The sequence below is a fragment of the Triturus cristatus genome, chromosome 11 (genome assembly GCF_964204655.1).
Source record: "Triturus cristatus chromosome 11, aTriCri1.1, whole genome shotgun sequence".
Taxonomy (NCBI): Eukaryota; Metazoa; Chordata; class Amphibia; order Caudata; family Salamandridae; genus Triturus; species Triturus cristatus.
Genome location: NC_140594.1, coordinates 610,913,090 through 610,932,813, shown reverse-complemented (window position 1 = coordinate 610,932,813; position 19,724 = coordinate 610,913,090). Strand labels below are relative to the sequence as shown.

At 43.9% G+C, this 19,724-nt stretch overlaps 1 protein-coding gene across 4 annotated transcripts in view; it reads left to right on the top strand.

Annotated features, from left to right (window-relative positions):
* The window catches only part of LETM2 (leucine zipper and EF-hand containing transmembrane protein 2), a 283,485-nt gene extending 269,146 nt beyond the window's left edge, over nt 1–14,339 (top strand). For 2 of the 4 annotated variants that reach the window (XM_085633949.1, XM_085633952.1), the window contains exon 12: nt 8,705–14,339. In XM_085633949.1, coding sequence (XP_085490075.1) covers nt 8,705–8,755 — 51 coding nt within the window. In that variant the 3' untranslated portion in view covers nt 8,756–14,339. The remainder of the gene's footprint in view (nt 1–8,704) is intronic. The other 2 variants (XM_085633950.1, XM_085633951.1) reach the window with 1 other exon arrangement.
* Nucleotides 14,340–19,724: the final 5,385 nt, after the last annotated feature.

Genomic DNA, 19,724 nt, shown 5'->3' with positions numbered 1-19,724 from the left:
GCATTTTTTGGTGGAGGAAATGAGAGATAGAGCCTGTCCCCTGAGCACCGTTTTAAAGGCCTCCCAAAGGGAGATGGCGGAAGACACCGACCCCACGTTGTCCTTAAAGTAGAGTTCCAGAGACTTAACCAAGTCTGCACGAATCGTGGGGTTTCGTAGGTACCAGGGGTTGATCGGCGCCACCCTCCCCTCCGTCCCCAGGGCGATATCTAGGTGTAACAAGAGGGGGGAGTGATCTGATATACCGTGTACCAAGTGTCTCACCTCCCCGATCATCCCAGCTTGGGCCGCAGGAACTAGCATATAGTCAAGCCTCGAAAGACTACCATGGGCCCCAGAATGGAAGGTATACTGCGCCTGCCCAGGGTGTTTCAACCGCCAGCAATCTATCAGTCCCAGGGCATCCAGAAAACCCCCCAGCCAACTCTGGGCCCGAGGGAGGTCCCTAGGGGGGTATCGATCCTCAACTCCGGAAACCACAGCGTTAAAATCCCCCCCCAGGACCACCACCCCCCCCGGAAGCCCAAGCAGCAGACGTCCCAAATCAGCATAGGTGGCCGTCTGCAGGCCCGGCGGGACGTAGACCGTGACCAGCGTAATCAACCTACCCTCCCACCTCCCCACCAGCGCAGTGTAGCGCCCTCTGTCGTCGTGGATCACCTCATCCACCACTAACGGGAGAGAGGTCCTGACCAAAATGCCCACTCCCCTCGAGCGAGAGGTGAAACCAGAATGGGCCAGAAGGCGATACCCTCGTCTGTTCATGGCATGGAAAGAGTTCCCTATGAGGTGTGTTTCCTGCAGGAACACAATGTCTGGCGAAATACGTTTCAGAAACTGCAGGACTACCCCCCGCTTTATCCTGTCCCCCAGCCCATTCACATTCCAGGAAAGAAGTTTCAGCCCCCTACCCCCCATCCCTCCCAGCACAGAACATCCCCCTCCCGGGTGGCACAATCATAGTAGAACAGCATGAAATATTATCCCGCCTTGTGAAACAAACAAACAATCCCCAACCCCGTCCCATCAACCCCAACAAAACTCCCCCCTCCCTGCACCCCTGCGTGAGCCCAAACAGCCCCCCCAACCTGCAGTGTGCCTGTCGCCCCATTATAAAATTCACTACAAAAAGGACAAAAAAAGAACCCCAGAAGGAGGAAAGGGCCCCAGCAAGCCCCCCGCAACCTCCAAACACCACGGGGCAAAGTGTCAACAACTGGAGTCCGGTGCAGCCACAGGCGCAAAACGTTACCAAAGCAGTCCAGCGCCAGAATCACAGTTCCATTCCTACTCCGGCGAACCTTCTCTGCTCTCCGTCACCCGCCCCTCCGGCTCCCGACTCTTGGGCAGGGCATCCAGCCACTCTCCCACCGCCTCCGGCCGGTCGAAGAAGTGTGAGCGACCATCTAGCTCGACTCGCAGCCTAGCCGGGAAGAGCATCGCATACTTGAAGTCCATGTCTCTCAAGCGCCGTTTGATGGCCGAGAAACCCATCCGTTGCTTTTGAACCGCTTGCGTAAAGTCAGGGTAAAAGCTAACATTAGAGTTCTCAAATCGTAATGGCCCCGCCACCCTCGACGCCTGCAGGATAGCGTCTCTATCCCGAAAATTAAAAAGTCGGGCAATGATCGGCCGCGGGGGGGCACCCACCTTAGGCGCACCCCCTGGAACCCTGTGGGCCCGTTCCACGGCGAAGAACTTGCTCAGCCCTTTGGGTGCTAGATGAGTCACCACTAGATCCTCCACAAAGAGGTCCACAGCAGACTCCTCCGATCGTTCGGGCACGCCGATAATGCGGACGTTGTTCCGCCTGGCCCTGCCTTCAGAGTCCTCGAGGCGACGCTCGGTCAGGTCGCTAGCGAGCTGCAACCTCCGCACCGTCGTCTGCAAAGCGGCCACATCCACCGTTAGGCTCGACGCCGCTTGGGCCAACGAGTCAACCCGGTCGTTGGTTTTCGACAGGTCTGCTCTGACCAAGGTGACATCGATCAGCACCGAGTCCAACTTGTTGGCCAGAGTATCCAGTTGCTGGTTCACAGTCACCTTCATCTCCTCGATGGCCCCCATGACATCCAGCAGAGTCAATTCGGGTGATGCGCCCGAGGCCTCCTTGGGCGGCTCAGGCAATTTACGTGATCCGCTAGGGGATCCCTTTGGCTGAGCATAGCGGTCCATATTGTTGGCCTGAGAATAGGCTCCCCTCCGGGTAGATTTGGGTTTTAGCTTGTCGCCATCCACTCTTGTCGTCATCGTTGGCGATCAGCAAGGTCAGCACCCTCCAGCACCCGGAGGAAGGCCCGGGGATCCGGGCCGCTAGCTGAAGTCCAGGCTTGGCACTCCGCACTCGGTGCAGCTCTCCCGATGTCTCCTCAACAGTTTCAGTCGGTCAACTCGAAACCGAAAGTGAAAGTACGAGTTCCGGGGCAGGCCCAGCCTGGCATGCCGCTGTTGTTCACTTTGCAGCCGGGCACCTCACCAACCCGAGTCCGGGACCAAAGCCGGAGAAGGCCGCAAACTTCAGATCGCCAAAAAACCGGTTCCCGGAGTCCAATTTCGATTTGGAAAACGAGTGGCACCTTAGCGCAAGATCATAAACAAAAGCCCGTCGAAAAAATCAGGATTGTGACAGGATAGACGTGGGAGGTTGCGGAGGCCCTCGGGAGCCACAAACCTACGCGGCCATCTTGGTTGCGCGCTAGGCTCCTCCCGTGTCCTGGGATGTTGATCGTTATGCGAATTGAGGCGGTAGGTACAGGTGGATCAAAGGCCAAAAATAGCATAAACAGCAGGAGCCGAGCTAGCAGGCTCCAGGCAGGCAGTACCCGGTGATTAGCGAAGTTGAAGAAGCAAGTTGCAGTGTTTTTAAGAGACCGCGAGCCCAGCACTGGCGATCCTCTCGCTGTCAGTCGGTGCGTTGAACTGAGCATCGTAGCCTGGCAGGGCGCCTAGTCGATCAGCTACGCGACTGGCGTGAGCAGCGGATTAGCTCGAGTGCTCACGTTGACTCCATCATCGCTCTCCAAAAATATTGAAAAACTCTTTAGCTAGGACTTAATGTGCAGATGCAGACTACAGTGAATTCTTTAGTGTTCCCAGAAAAAAGTCTTCTCTTTTAAATTCCGATCTGTAACTCCTTTATTGAAAAAATTACATTTATACTCTGATTTTCTGTCTAATTACGACCAGGTTCAGACAGACCTATAGGGCAATCAGGCAGTGCCCGACTAGCTGGTCTTACAGGTCAGTGTGTGGGTCGGTTTTTCGGCTGTTTGTGGACCTCTTTTTTGGCCTGTTGGGATGATTTTTACTGTTGATTACCCTTATTTTAACAAACATTGCCTGCCGCAAGCTCAAATACATCCAGTCTTTCATACCTTATGAAACAGTCGTATTGCGTTTTGCAAGTTAAAAACTGTCCCATATTGCAAGCATGGGGCACTTTTTGAAGTATTTAATTCACTAGTGGGTTCACTTTTATTTTGGTGCCCTGGACTATTTTGTGTTCCAGTCAGACCCAGAATACCACCCTGTTTTCACAACTGCTATTGTTTCCAAGCTTTTGGAGAGAATATTGTATAGTTCACCCCAAGAATACAAGGAGCAGGATTTTGCACCCTATGCAGGTGGTAATTTGGCTATACAAAAAAAATCATGCACGCAAGTTTAATGTATATTTTACTCATAGTGCACAGTCCGAGATTACTAGTGTTTCTCTTCACTTTGTTTTTTAAAATATTCGGACTGTTGGAAGAGAGCACGGCCCTAGTACAGATGATTTCAAACTGTGGGGTGTGTCCCCTCTAAGGGTTCATGGCTGTATTCCCACGGGATGCAAATGCCTCAGTAAGAACTTGTAAATTCAAGTGGCCTCGACATGCGAATTTGTTTATTTACCACGTTTCCAGGCTTTCTTCATTTGCAAGCAGCTCGTGAAAAGGGCATGGCAGGCTCAAAGACATGATTAAAAGGAACAAAATATACTGTAAGTATTTTGTTTGTTTTTTCAATTTCAGGTAACTGCAGATAAAATGAAAAATAATTACAACATAATACTTATGAAACCACAGTTGCTTAATGCATTGACTGCAGATGTCTGTGTGTGAGTCCAGAAAGTCACAGAATTCGACGCAGTGGGGAAAAGGGGTTTGTGTGTGTATATATAGTGCTACAAGGTCCCAATCTGTAACAAGAAAGCACTGTGAATGTAAATATATAAATAATTATTTTCAAACTGTATTACACACAGTATAAGATAGGCTGCTGCAGAATGTTTTTGTCAGGGCCACTGGAATTATACGGCAGGGGAGTTCCAAATTATGCGGCACGGTTGACAAAATTATGCAGCAAGGAAAGGCTAATTAGGCGGCATAAAGTGGCACATAGTAGTAGTAAAAGTGTATTCCAGCCTTAAGCCATAAAAGTACAAGATAAATACAGAACAAACATTTGGTGGCAGACATGAGTCATTAAATATCACCGTGATTAAAAGCACAGATTACAGGAGTAAATTGCAACAGTATACAAAAAAAAGGGGGGGGGCTTTAGGATTAAGTGCATAGTGACATATTAGCATAAAACAGTGGTTGCATGGTTAATAGGACATGGTCTAAAAGGGCACACAGAAATTAAAATAATTATGTAATTGTCACCCCAATTTATTCAAAGCATTTCAGAGCAGTATACAACTATTCTCAACATCGTTGGAGGATACGCTCCCAGGGACCAGTACACAGTGTCTGGATGGGTTATAAACTCAAGTACAAAGGGAAAAGATGAGGAAAAAAACCTCAATGCTGCGGCCGCTATGTGCTTTTACAGTTGTGTTGTTAACTCAAAGGACTTGGACTGAACTTAAAAAAGTGCATGGCACCTATTAAAACCACTGCAGGCAGGAGGGTTAGGGTCTCAACTGGGCACTTAACAATGAGCTAGAGTGTAGGGAATGTGCAAATAAATAGGAGAGAATCAACCTATCTGTGGAATCCTGATATTTTGGGGTCAATGATGTTCAAGGGTATAGTATTCGAGTTCAGCAGGATACCCGGCATTATCCCCTGGATATATGCACTAAACAAATATGATCCTAGAAATTAAAATGGATACTTGGGATCTGTTAGGAAGTGCGTGGATCATATAGATCAGGCTGCAAGGAGATATCTGCTGATGGCAAATACAATAAACCTTGAGAGATCAGTTGTATAGATCCTACAGGCCACCTGAAATCAGTCAATACCCAAGTTGAGGCACAGGGGGCGGATCCACTGGCGACGAGGGCGCAGATAAAGTTGGCAAAAGAACATAAAGTGGTCAATGTCCTCATGCTTGAAGCCACATAGTTTGCAAGCTGGCGTCATGGAGCGATCCTGCGACCAGTTACAGGTAAAGTCCCCCAAAGTCAGATTGCCAAAACGGAATTTGATATATTGGCTTTTCGCCATTGCGGAGGTAATTTCGTCAAGATAACCCTCAAGTTAGGAACAGGTTTACAGGACAGACATAGAAGTGACACGAAGCCAGGATTAGTTGAGTAGTGCCACTTGTCCACTATTAAATTCCAGTAAGCTGTCTTTAAGATAGTCTTAGAATTGCAGGTGATACATTTGGGAGAGACATAAACGGAGCGCAAACCCAGTTTTACAGATCAGTCATTAAGATTATTGAACCACTTAATCTTGTTGCCTGTATCAAGGCTCCTAAAGGACATTCCTTTTGTACAAGTCCAATTCTTCCCTAGGCCAAAGTCTGGTCCAATAAAGAAGGGGTCTTAAAACAGCAAGATAGTCTATGCTTTTGTGGGCGATTTCAAAGATAATTGGAAAAGTGAGAGCGGACTGGGGGAGTTCGAGCAAGGATTTAGGGAACCTAAACTCTTTTTATTTTAGCGAGTTGGTATTTGAATGTCCCCGTAGCTCCGCGATATAAAGGGCTGCCGTTTTCATTTTGGCTCTTAAGAACCTGCAGCCTGACTCTGAGAAGTTTTGTGCATTTTTAAAACGCTAGCCTAGGAGTGAGGAATAATCGGGCTGCTTTTGAGAACCTGGGGCGCCCAGGAAAGGGAGCTAGCGATCCTAACCCCAAGGTCGTCAAAGATCGAGACTGATTGCAAGGGGTTCGGGCCCAGAGCTAACTGCCACCATGAATTTCTATGGGGTCTAAAGGTCATGAGCTTGGTCTTCTGTGAGTTGATTTCCAAACCACTTGATGCGCAAAAGTCCTCAAACTTGTTTAAGAGGAGTTGGAGCCCAGAAGAAGTTCTTGACAGGAGGAGGGTATCATCCACGAAGAGGAGCACAGCGACCTTAGTTCCACCCAACTTTGGGACGTGTGCCCTCTCCACATCAAGATGGTCAACAACCCACTTGATGAATAAAGAAAATAAAGCTGGTGCCAGTTACTGTGGCACATTTTTTGATAATATGACTTCTTCATTTTTTACTTTTTACCCACTGTAATAATATGTTTGTGAAAATATTTCACCTCATTAGTACCAGTTTAACAGCAAAATACAATATAAGCAAATGAAAGGAGGCCAGTTAACCTTTGTGAATAGCCTTCCTCTGTGCAGGAACATGTCTCCGCATTTTAGTAACTTTTGATCTCCTTGAGCTAGAAACACATTTGTTTTGTTGAAATCTGCAGCTTATGCACCAGATTGTGGATTAAGTGGCAAATGTAGTTATTCCATAATTATGTGAAAAAAAGCAGCAGAATCACGTGACTCTGGGAATAGTGTTTAAGATAAAGCAAGTACTTTCAGGGCATATATTTAGTAATAGGTAATCAAACTATACCTAGTACAATCATTCTCATGAGTATCCATTCTGGCAGAACTTAACACCCTTATGCCACTTGTCGTCATGAAACTTCAAGTGACATCATTAATTAAGGCTTATACTGGATCCCAAGCAGCCCTTACATTTAGTGATTAACCAATTGCACACATTTACATTTTTTTCAGGTAGCAAGCCCCTTGTTGAGAAGGCATATATTTGTCTTTAACTCTCTGCCGCACCCTTGACTTCACAACACGATAGCCCCATCCCCTCCCCTTTCACTTTCACCCAGAGGCACCCCAAGGTGCACATTAACCATTCAGGAATGATTGTTTCTTTTTTTAACATAAAGTATAGGAACTGATTTATTGAAATTAAAAAAAATAGGCACATTGTTCCCCATTGATCCTGCCCACTTCGATATGTCCTTTCAGGTAAGTTAAAGGGCGACCAAAAGAGTTGCATTCAGAAGCGCATCCTTGATCATCCAGACCCTTGGTGCCTCAAAGTAATGACCCAGGAAAAAGAGAAAAGGAGCGAGATCCATGGATAATGCCAAGGACATTGCCCATAGGAGGGGTGTTATCTGGGGGATAATTTTTCAATCTGCAAATGGACAGAGACAGGACTTTCGCAGAGAGATGACATGAGGAAGATGGCAGTATATGAGGGCTGGTTTTATGAGCGGACCAGCACTACCATTAGTGTAGCAGGTGCAGTAGCACTGGGGCCATGGGTGTGCAGGGGAACTATACCTCAATTATGGCTGTCTTACTAGCTAAAAGTGGAGTCAAGGCCATTTTCCTTGCTAGTATTGTGGCCCGGTGTGCCTTTGTTGCACAAGGAACAGATCCCAAGCATGGGGGTAGCAGGGATAGGGGGAGAAGCAAGATGTGGAGCTTTTTTAAAAACTTTTTTTATTCACACAAAGGGGCAGATAACCTGTTTTGAGCCTCAGGCTTAGGGGTAATATATATCTGTGGAGTGAGCAGTGGATGTAGCCTGATTCGTAGGGCCTAGGGGTGTGAGGGGCTAGCTAAACCCCAATTATGGCTGTTTTACTATTCTTACTGGTTTTCTTTAGGGCCCAGTGGACCCTTACTGTGCCACTGTTGCTTTGGTACTTGTAACAATGGCTCAGAAGGTCTGAATATTGAAGCAGAGCAGACAGCTTGGCTTGGGTCTCAGAGAAATGCCAGAAGGGATATAGCGCAAGATTGGGCCTATGTTTTTAACATTGAACAGAGGAGACCGCCCGCTTCGCAAGGCAGCACCCATCATTAGTAGAGCGGGGAAAGTGGCACTGGATCCCAGGGGGTGAGGGGCTCACTGCATCAGAATCATGACTGTCTTATTTTCCAAAAGAGTATGGGGCCTTGCTAGCACAACAGCTATGGAAACCCTTGCTGGAAAATGGGGGCAAGAGGTGGGAGCTCATTTTTTTCTGAAAAGGACAGAGAGTCTGTTTGAGGACTGGATTGATGACCAGGCATGGTGGTGAAGGCAGAGGTAGCGAGGCTGCAGCTTTCAGTAGTGCAGCAGGTGCATTGCATTGAGGTCCAGAAGGATGGGCTCACAACATCCTAATTATGTGAGAAGATGTTTTTGGTCAGTCTTTGTTTTGTATGACGCATTTTCTCTTTTATAATGCTCACATTTAGTGCAGAATGTGAGCTACAGAAAAGCACCCCTGAAATTCTCATACGCCCAGCCCCCTGCGCCCAGCCTTGCCACTCCCACTGCACCAAGTTTTGCCATAAAGTTTTGGAGGAGGGCCCTACTTCAAAACATTTTCTTCACGGAGGCTCAGAGCAAAAATGTTTGAAGGCCTCTGCCCTAGTGGGTTAAAGCAGAGATAGTAAAAAGTGTTGTATTAAATTTAACATTTCTGCTTTTGGTGAATGAAAAGCTTTGCTTTGTTTTCTTCACAGGCCAAATCAGCAGCTTCTCAGGACAGCAAGGCCAGCGCAAATGGACTTTGAAAGGAGGCATGGAAAGAAAGTATGGAGGCCTGTGGAGTCCACGCAGCATCTGCAGACAGCAGGGTTCCTGAGCCCGGGCTTGGTGTCAGCGTTAACCGAGCACGGCTGGGAGGGAGCAAGGCCGACTTTCCGAACGTCGAAGTCTCTGGCAGCCCTTGGCCAATGTGTCGCCACACTCCTCCATTTAACTCCCATACCCATCACGTGACCTTGTGTGCTCATTGACTGACGCATTAAATAGGTAAACATCCCTGCCTCTCCGGAACTGTACCTTTCACGCCTGTGGTGCTATCGTAACATTTCTTGTAAAGATGTAAATAGCTAATCTACCTTGTCAGAGCCTCTAACTGTAAAGCTGTTACGTTTTTTAAAATTGATACCTGCCCAGTTCTCTTTACTTGACTTGACTGGGGATGGCAGACTCCAGAGTGTACTGTAATGCAGACAGGGGCGTCAATTCACAAAATGCCACGGGTAACAAAAGTGACATAACTCCCCATCTGACCCCAGTGTCGTCACCTATTTCAGTGCCGTGACACAAAGGATGGGACCCCTTTCCATCAGTTTGTGAAGACTCCAGTATGTAATAGATATTTATAGGGTTGAGGCTGGATGGGGTCACCTGAAGGGCCGCCGCAGGGGCCTGCACTACGCCCCTGACTTTGGTGGCCCTTGTCTCACCCTCAACTTCTCAACAGCCTCCTCTTCACTGCTGACGGCCTAAGGGCAGGGTGAGGTTTGAAAGCTACAGAAAGTAAACAAGGTTTGACAGCCGGGTTTGCTTGTTGTTTATGCTGCTATGTCTGTAGTTGCTCAGCCCAAGGGTCGCAGGGCCATTGCCAAGTGTACTAAAGAGCAAGCCAGGGGGAGCGGGTGTTGGACCTGGCTACTGCTCAAATACATCCGTGAACTCTGGTCCATCTGTGCAGGGCACGGTGTAACACCGCCATTCCTCCATGGGTTCTTGGTGTAAGATCCCTTGGCAATACCCTGTCGAGCAAGAAGGGAATATCTTTTTTAATCAGTTGCACATGAAAGTGAAAAAAACCTGTTTTTGAGATCATTTGCTAAGTCCCTGACAGAGTTATGGAAACTAGTTTGTCACACAAGATGCTGATCGGAGCTCATTATACATTTGCTAACAAGTGTGGGGAGTCCCTGTGTCACAAAGGTGCACAAACCATACTTAGAACACTCCTAACGAAGATGTTATGTGTACCTTTAATACTAGGGATGTATCCTTGAAATAGGTCTATGTTGTAAATGGTGCTAGGTGGAGTGATGCACACAATCATTCTCACCCTATCATCCAGGGTACAAACATAACTGAATCCAAAGATACCTTGAAGAGTATTGGTAGGTTGTTACATATGGAACAGTGAGGGTTGTAAATTGCAGTATTCTCTCCTACAGAAGCACACAACCCTACCAAAAGTCTTTTGGTTTTGATTTAATAGTGTGTGCAACCATTTGTATAGATAACAGAAGTGGAATTTTATACAAAAGTAGAATAATTTCAGTTTGGGGTTGAACTACTTGACCAACATGGTGGCTCCTGTAAAGGCACTGAAAAGTTGGTGCGTGTCTGCCATCTTTTAGGCATCCAGATACCAAACTTTTTTTTGTTTTTTTCCAGAAACAAACTTCCAAAGCAAAAGTTTGTTTCTGAAAAACAAAAAAACAAATCTCCCGCAGACCCTGGGAGGTTTTCCCCAGACTGTGGAGGGGTCATTGTTTTTCAACTGGGCATGATCGCCAGGGTTTACTTGGCAGTGACAGGCAGAAAAAAAGGGCATCACACTGTCCACTGGAAAGTTGGCGGGTGGTCAGATGCGCTTGCTCTGACATACCCTACTCCTCTGGGCTGATAGAGTAAGTTCTCCAATCGCAGAACCTGCAGGGGCACCGTCATCAGAAAATTGACAGCCTGCCCGATTCAGACTTGAGCGGGCCGCCCAAGGGTTTGACAGACCGGGTACTCTGTCACATTTGTAACAGAGTACCATGGCCACCAAACTCTAAAGCAGGCACATAGTTATTGCCATTTCGTTATCGTACAGAGGAACCATTGTCAGTCTTTACCTGTCACAGCGAGATAAAAGGTGTACCTGTTGATGAATTGGATCAAATGTGGCCCTGATTACCATTTTTTTTCATTGATGACATAATTACCAAATGACAGGTTTTCCTACTTCCCTGGAAGATAAATTGAAGCCCTTCCTCCTATTTGAAATCGATAATGCGGCGGCCATCAATCTTAAGGTGGATAAACCGATGGCCAGTTGCAAGGGGGTATTCATACAGTATGCTGCTAATTTCAAAAGAGAGATGTAATCCTCATAGTGGGCACTGCTGTTATTGTTACTAGTGACTGTAGTGCACCTCTACCTCTTGTGTGAGATTGAGTATTTCACATGGCAATTCTTTGCACGAAAAGAAGGGGAAACAAATATGCATTCCTGGATCAGGTAGGGACCTCTCCACGATGCATTAAAAAAAAATATATATATATATTTATATCTTTTAACTTGACGTTAACCATTGTACACTCCCCTGCTAAAGGATATGTAAGCTACTGGCAGCCTGGGTAATAAAATTACTGTTAGAAGGGTGGGACTAGATATCGGAGAATTAGCACCTTGTGTGCTACTCACCACAGATACCCGGGTCCATTATCTACTCTTCTTTTTTAAATGTCACAGGTTTCCAAAGCTGCCACTACTCTATGTACATAGGTTGGCCAACTCCGCTGTGACCCAGCTTTTGCTCCATTTAAGTAAGGGGCGGATAAACATCAGCAGCTGTGAAATAATGCGTAGAAGCACAATCTTCAGAAACACAACTAAACACACAAAATAATGTGGTGCACATAAATAATTGGTTGGCCCTTTCTCTTGCCTACTTCTATGCAGTAATGGGTATCTGGTCTCCAGCTTTACCTTTATTATTCAACTGCTCTGATTAAAGCCCAGGACCAGTCTGGTCACACTTGGAGAAAACATCTTCCAAGTGTTACATACTGGCGGTTGTCTTGGAGGGCAGAATCTAGGGTGAGGTGTGGGTTGTACTCCACTGAACAGTTAATACTCACCTTGCACTACTGCAGCAAACACAAAACTATGATAAGTAATAGGTATGTGGTTGTCAGGTCTACAGTTCTGCCACTGGTACATCTAATATGCTGTCGGCGATACCAAGCACAACAGTATGTGAAAAAGCAATGTCCAGGTGCTTCCCACACTCTGTCAATACCGTTTTATTTCTGCCTCCTCCAGTTTCCATTTATGTGACGAGGGCTGTTATCCTCTGAGCTTTCACAATGTTTTCAGTCATCTAGAAGGGAGGTCTTTCTTCTCATTTTATGAAAATGTGATGATACATTTCATACTTTTCAACGTATTTCATTGTCACATATGTGCATTGGCGTTCTGTAACTGAACTATGTAGTTCACCCTATCCTATACATACGAAAACATATTTTCAGCTGTAGAATGGTACATTTTAATAATCTTTGTAAGAGCAATCTTGTAAAGTTTAACACATTGTACATACAGTTCGTATGGGCAAATAACTTAACTTTTTTAGGAGAAGTACATGGTGAACACGTGCTAAAAATATTTTGTCTTTTTCATTTGGTGAATTTGGAAATATTTTACAGGTATTTAAGCTTATGATTTTTAGGGGACAGTGTTCTTAATTCCAAGGAGCCATCAGATCTTCTTCACCACTTTCAGGCCCTTGAATACCACTGGGTATCTTGCAAGGGAATGGCAATCCAGGCCTGAGCACAGTACAGACCTACCCCTGCCCGCTCCACCATCACCGTGTTATGGAGCACAGAGCAACACTGCTTTCATATCCATCCCCCCATGCCTCTCTGTGCTTGTTAACCTTGTCCTTCAGTGTGGCGACTCTGCTTTTCCAAAGACACCCGGAGAGCTCCAACATGACAAAGCCCAGCCACCCAGAGTGCATTGTCACTCTATGGTCGAATGAGAAATCCAATAACAGAGGAAATATACTGAGCATAGAGTTTTTCTAAAGCAAAACTAGATCCCAATAGTACTTATTGCGTGGTTTCTAAAATAAACTTCCCATCGTTTGGTATGAGTATATGGCGCGTACCATTGGCTGCTTGCCATCACATTGTCATCACCATTCTATTGGTAACAGTGACTTTAGCTGCCTTCCAAGCAGATGGATCCTAATAGTGTACCAGGTAATGTTATCACCTAACCTTTAACTCTAAAGCATTCAAGGTTGGGGCATTTGTTTTGGTGTCCAGCTCAGCAGCACTCTATTGTTTGAAGTATATACTGGTTAGCAAATTGTGAGGCAATTTCTAAAGGGTACGACCAAAGCCTAAAAGGGTATCCTGTTTGTATTGACCACTATGCCGTGCCATGTTTACACCCGAAAGGGCAGACCCATGAATCTACACAGCTGGATAGGTCCTGATTTCAGCTCCGGATAAACTTGAGTGAAAAATTGAATCTAAGAGCTGCACTTTTTTTTTTATCCCTTTCAAAGCCTACCAGGGTTTAGCTCTAGGCTCCTATAGGCTGCTTGCTGTAATGGAAGAACTTTCATGTTTATCCCGGGTGAGTTTTATCAAGATTGATGCCTGGGACCGCTTTTTTTAGAAGACACATTTGACTCTGTAGAGCAATCTTTAGGTGTCTGATTTTTACACTTGATGCAGACAAGGAGTTAACTGTTTTGCATTTTATTTCGAATCATCAAATTGTAATAAAGGTTAAATCATGTTGGCGCTGTTGTATGGCACACTTTAAAAAAAAAAGGCTTTTATTGCTTTTCGTGTCACATTGCAGTTTCTAGCATCAAACTCATTCATATTTCAGAACATGTGAGGGTCTCTTTTGGGATACACTAGGGTATTTTCTACGGGTTTATGATAATGTTGATACAAAAGCAAATAAAATCATTAGCACTGCAATTTACCAAGAGACCATTAATACAATTTTGCATAACTCCATGTGGCTTCTGTTTTTTTTTTTTTGATGGGATAAACCCCTAGACCACTATCTCAACACATACATTCATTGTCATTCACACCTCTTCATCCGCCTCCATAATAATTGATGGCCATAATCTTAGGTTATTGTTTTCTTGGTTAAATATTCATGCTGTTTACATAATGCTGTTTCTTCAATATGCATAATTTTAAGTAAAGCAGCCATTCAAACTTTGTAAAACTATGTACGATATTTTGTGTAATTAAGAAAACGATGTAAAAAAACATGCTGAATGTGTCTCTTCGAACCGTCCAAAAGATATTTTTGCAATTTCAGAGAATATGATTCTAAAGTTACAAACCTTTTATCTGCACTTTAGCTTAAATGTCTCTATAAATTTAAGTGTCTAATTATTGCACCATAAAGGTACCATCACGATACTGAACCCAAGTGCTGTTTTGTAATCTTGATCCTGGTCGTGGTGGAGAGACTCACTCCAGGGCTAACACCTACAGCAAGCAGCATCAAACTTAAGAAGTGCACTGTATTAATGCAGAGCTTATATATTTGAATAGTGTTATACTCAATAAATGGTCAATGTTCTGTGACTCTGTGTCAGTGTATGGGTGTATAATCTGAGCATGTGTTGAAAGTAACTAATGATTAACGATTCATGCAAGTGATTTGAAATCAGATTTTCTTTTACACTCTGCATCATGGATCGCCTCTCTTTATGGCCATACAAATGTGTGTTTTTGACCTGCTATATGGTTACCAGCTAGATGGCTGTGAGTCACCAAAGATATAATGCTCTAGGCCTACATTTTTGTTAACAACCTTATGCGTTCTGCTCTTTTGTAGTCCTGATTCACTTCCATTAATCCAATTAAATTAACACACATGAAAATAATTTTCTAGAAGGGTCCAGGAGTGAAGGATTGTGTCTTTGGTGACACGGGGGATCTGGTGACCTTAGACATATACCAAATCTATAGCATTTAGGTCAAGATTCAGAATTCGTATAGATTTACTTTTTTTTTCAATGAAGGAAATTCCAGCACACACAAAGATTGAAGTAGATCACATGGAAAGTTCAATTAAAAAAGGATGTTTAGGTGCCTTTTAGGATTACTTTTCACATTAGTGTTACTGCAGGCATGAACCTACCACTTTTTCTATGTTTTGAGAGGCCGTCTTTCACATTAGAAAATGGTATTTAACTTTTTCTCACAAAGGGTACTTTCAGAACTAGTCTCACACACACGCACAAACATAAATAATTACAAAAATAAAGTTGTTTAAGTAAAATAAGTAAGGTTAATAGAATTGAATTCAACAAATATATTTTAGATGAAAGACTGCATATAAAGCAATGACTTTTAAAACAAGTGCTGTTTGCACCTTTGGAACATTGGTGCCTTGCAAAGGGTGCACTATCCCGTTTATCACATCCACAGAACTACTCCTAGAAAAATGATGCCGCACTCTGGAATAATAATAGTGCTTTATTCATGTGGCATTATGTATGCATTATTACTCTCTCTGGGGTCTTTGTCAATGCAAAAATTATGTAACACATCCTGTATATTCTTAAAAACACTTATAAATCTGGAAGAAAGACTGGTATCTTCCAGGGTCGGAAGACAGACTTCAAATGTTCATCTCACATACTGTCCTTCTTGTGCATATATAGTATTCCTTTATATATCTTAAACATGATTGTAAATAGTTTGACGTTCTGTATCAAATTCGTAATTCAGATCCAGTAGTCTGGGCTTCAACCATGTACAATTACAATTCAAGCAGTCAGTATGGAAGACAGGGTATGTTTTGGAGACATTGATCAACTGAGAGTGTTATATGATTTTAAGCATTCTAAGACAAATTGGTGCTTTCAGAAACCACTGCGTTAGAGCAGCTTTAAAGTAAAGTCTAGATACATATCAACCCATCCCTATGTTCAGCTTGATGAGTTTCATGAATTAGTTGTGAAAGATGAAAACAGTTATGTGAAATACAGGGCAGGTTTAAGAGGCCCGAGAACAGAGAGTGGAAATACATTTTTAAATATTATCAAACCGTTTGATAAAAGAGAAAAGTATACAATAATAGACAAACTATCAAATGAGAAAGAGGCATTCAACTTGTTGTAGTATAGAAAAATGCTATGAAAATATAGATCACTGTAGAAAAACCTGCTTTTTCTGTGTGGTCATTCCTGTTTTTTTGCTTTTCACTTCACCCCTGCTTACCAGTAGTAAAGTGTCTGTGTTCCCCCTTTAAAGATGTTTAGATTGGCGTATTACTAACTGGCATATTTCAATTACTTGTAAGCTCCTAGTATATGGTACAGGGTGTACCCAGGGCCTTGAAGTTAAATGCTACTAGTGGACTGCAGCGCCTGTTGTGACATCCACTACAGTGGAAGTACAAACATGGCTTCAGACCTACCCTGTTTAGTCTGATTGTAGCAGTGTATAAATAGCAGTTCAACCTGTCAAAATACATAATTTTCACAGGTAAAACCTGCCTTTTAAATTTTAATAAGTCACGCCTATATCCATGAGGCAGGGTCCATGGTTTTTAAAATAGGTCATCTAGAAATGTAATGTTATCATGCCCATGTAGTGAATAGCACTCAAAAGATAGTTTTCACTGTTGCAGGCCTAGCTATCATTTGAAGAAAACCATTGTACAGATTAAAATCCTAATACTGTATCTCAGGAATAGGACTAGCTAGAAAAATAACAAATATTTAGATAACTAATTTTAATAGTTATTAAAAATCCAATTAAATTGGGAATTCTGATTTTGAGTAAATATTAAGGAAAAACACCTCTAGAACGTTACTTTTCCCTGCTTGATGTTCCTGGGGGGTAATTTGCATTTGCTCTCCAGCTTCTCTCAGTCAGTGATTAGCATCTGACTAGGTTTTGAAAGAAGGTGTGAAATGCCTCCCAAAAATAAACAATAGACTTGCCTGAATGGACAGAGATAAACCCCTGTGACCTGAGGGGAGCCCTGAAGGACAGGACCTGTTCTCTCTTGTACCCAGAACAAAGAAATGGATTCCAAGGGTCATAAGGCTGACCTTCTGTTCAAGCTACAAGGATACAATAAGCTGCAAGAGACCTTTCACTGGAAGTACCTTGCTGACCAATGGCAACTGGACCCTGGTGTTGGACTCTGCCTGACACCCTGTGAAGACTCTAAGTGCTTTCCATGAGGTCCTGTAAGCTTTAGAAGTGGACTCTTGTGGTGGATTGGGATTTAAAGGAATACGTTGGTAGGTAAAATCTTTCATCAGGATAAATCTGGTTGATGTATCTAACCAGTGCATGATTGCGGACAGCCTGAAATTGCTACTAAGTTTTGGTGTACCGCGACCATTGACTATCATTGGTACTTAGTCCTTCATAACACTATTAGTACTTTGAAAACTCATATCTCTGGTTCCCTGTATTAGGTTTTTGTAATTTTGTTGTAATTTAAATTATTTCATTTTCCTCTAGGTTTTGTTCAAATCAGGTTGGGTTTTTTGTTGTTTTCACTTTTTTATTATACCTATTTTGGTACTCCACAAATACTTTACACATTGCCCTAAGTTAAGCTTGCCAGCTCTGTTTCATAGCTACCAGGGGGTTGAGCTCAGGTTAATTTAGTGACTTTGAGTCACCCTGACAAGGGTTGTGATTATTCCTTGAAGTGAGTAGTCAGCCACCAATTAATAATCCAATTTCTTCCAACCACACAACATAAAAGCCACCATACGCACATATATTGTTGGAATTGGAGTAAGGTATCCTAGACTTTCATGAGCATTGTTTTATGAAACTGGACAAACTCAAATTACCTACCTTGTGTCTGTTGTCAAAGGTACATCTTTTTAAACTACCATGGATGCCTATTATGCCCTCCAATGGAGGAAGTTGGGAAAATGCAGCCATATACGTTAATTTCATTTGAGCTAAGTATCTCTCCCACACCTGTCCCATCAGTAATGAATCTAGGAGTTGCTATGTGTACCTACCCAACAATGTCATGCAAGGGTTTGAGGTTGCAATAAAGGTTTCCATCATTTATAGACAATAAAAATATATTTGGTCATCTTTTCTTCATAGGATACAGACAAGAATGGTGTTGGTCCTATCTGAACTCAACTTTGCCAAATTGCATAAATAGAACTTCCATCTTGTATAATGTGCAAGCCATTGGTGTACGCCTCCCGTGGAACTCTGCTACTAAAGAGTGCTCATGTCAGTCCCCCATTGTATGGCTTTCAGCAAGAGCATCGTTTAACTCTTGGTTGTTCATTTCACAGTACAAAACATTGTTCCCATGTTCCTCAGTGCCCTAGGCCTAGTATATATCCTAGAGTACAGGAAATCCCATATTGCGTACTTTCTCTGTTCTTTTTTTCACAGAGTTGTCAGCATTTATCTTTACTCCAGTATTTGAGCTTTCATAGATTCACATGCCTGAATCATTCCCCGTCGTCGAGACGGGAGTCTCTGGTACATAAAAAAACATTGCTTAGCAGTATAACCAACAGAAAAAAGGCCTAGGCCCATTTTCCTTTGCAACCCATAACCATTGTTATGTAAAAAATAACTAAACTTGTCTCTGAACCAATCAGAGCCTCTCAACCTCTAGAACCCTCCTGAGAGAACCTTCTGCCCCTCAGATTTTCTACCGCACGTTGTGCTAGGGAGTCTCCTTTGAGCTCTGCTCAAATTCTACAGTTGGTTCTAGATTGAAGAGGTTTTCAACTGATTTGTCTTCATCAACTTCTGGAGAATGGCTGACAAGGAGAAGAAGGGTTTGTTTAGAGCCTGTGCCACCTGTTCTAAGAAGAGGTTATATACTGACGACCCTCATAAAGATTGTATATACTGCCTTTACTCACACCATCAGGCGAAGGAGTGTAAGGTATGTCGTACCTTTTCTAATAAAAGTCTGAGGGATCGTGAAGGTAGACTGCTAATTTGGCTCCAAAAACTTAAGACCAGGAAGGACGTTGTGTCTAGTGACAGCGATGAGGCGTCCACTGCTTCAAGGAGGTCTCAGAAAAGAGGTAGATCTCCTCAGGCTCATACCTCAGGGGAAAAACCTGAGAAGGCTCTTAAAAAGATCACATCTGGGTCTTCAGAGCGCAGTCCCTCAAAATCTTCTCAAATTAAGGAAAAGGAGAGCAAGGGTCATGCTTCAGGGGTAAAACATTAAATAAAGACGTGTTCAGAGCCTTCAAAATCACCCCTTAAAATTAAACATTCGCTTAAAAAACCAGCCTCTACATCGCCTGAAGAGAAATTAGAAAAATCTGCATCGTTGACGGGATCGTCGACGAAGAAAGTAGCGTCGTCGACAAAGAAAAGTGAGGTAAAGGTCACTATTAAACCTATACCCTCGTCGACGATGGTATCGTCGGCGGCAGTGTCGACGACGAGAGCGTCGACGATGGCGACAGTGACGACGACCACAACTACGTCGTCGACGGGATCGTCGACGACAGTGACAACGGGATCGATGACGACGGCAACGGCGACGATGACGGCAGCGTCGACGGCGGCATCGGCGACGACTGTGTCGTTGGCGATTTCGATGGCAAACTCGTCGACGGGCTCGTCGACGAGAGAAAAAACCCCAGAAAAACAGGATTTTGCCAGGAAAAGGAAGATTACCGCAGACATTACATCTCCTAGTAAGATAACACCTCTGGTTCCATCCCACTTGTTGGAGGAGGAAGACTCGCTGGAGGAAGATAATGAGGGTCCTTTTGGTTATGCAAGTAGCACCTCTCAGTTACACGTTAAATGTCAGGAGGATGACTGGGAGGATGATTATGGGGGTTGCTGGGACCACCCCCAGCAACACTATCAGGAAGAGATGGTGAGTGTTCCATCTTCACCACTGACTGATTTGCAGTTCATGTTGGATGACTATAAAAGGAGGCATCCTTTACCTCATTCTTCCCAAAGGATTCAAGTGACTAC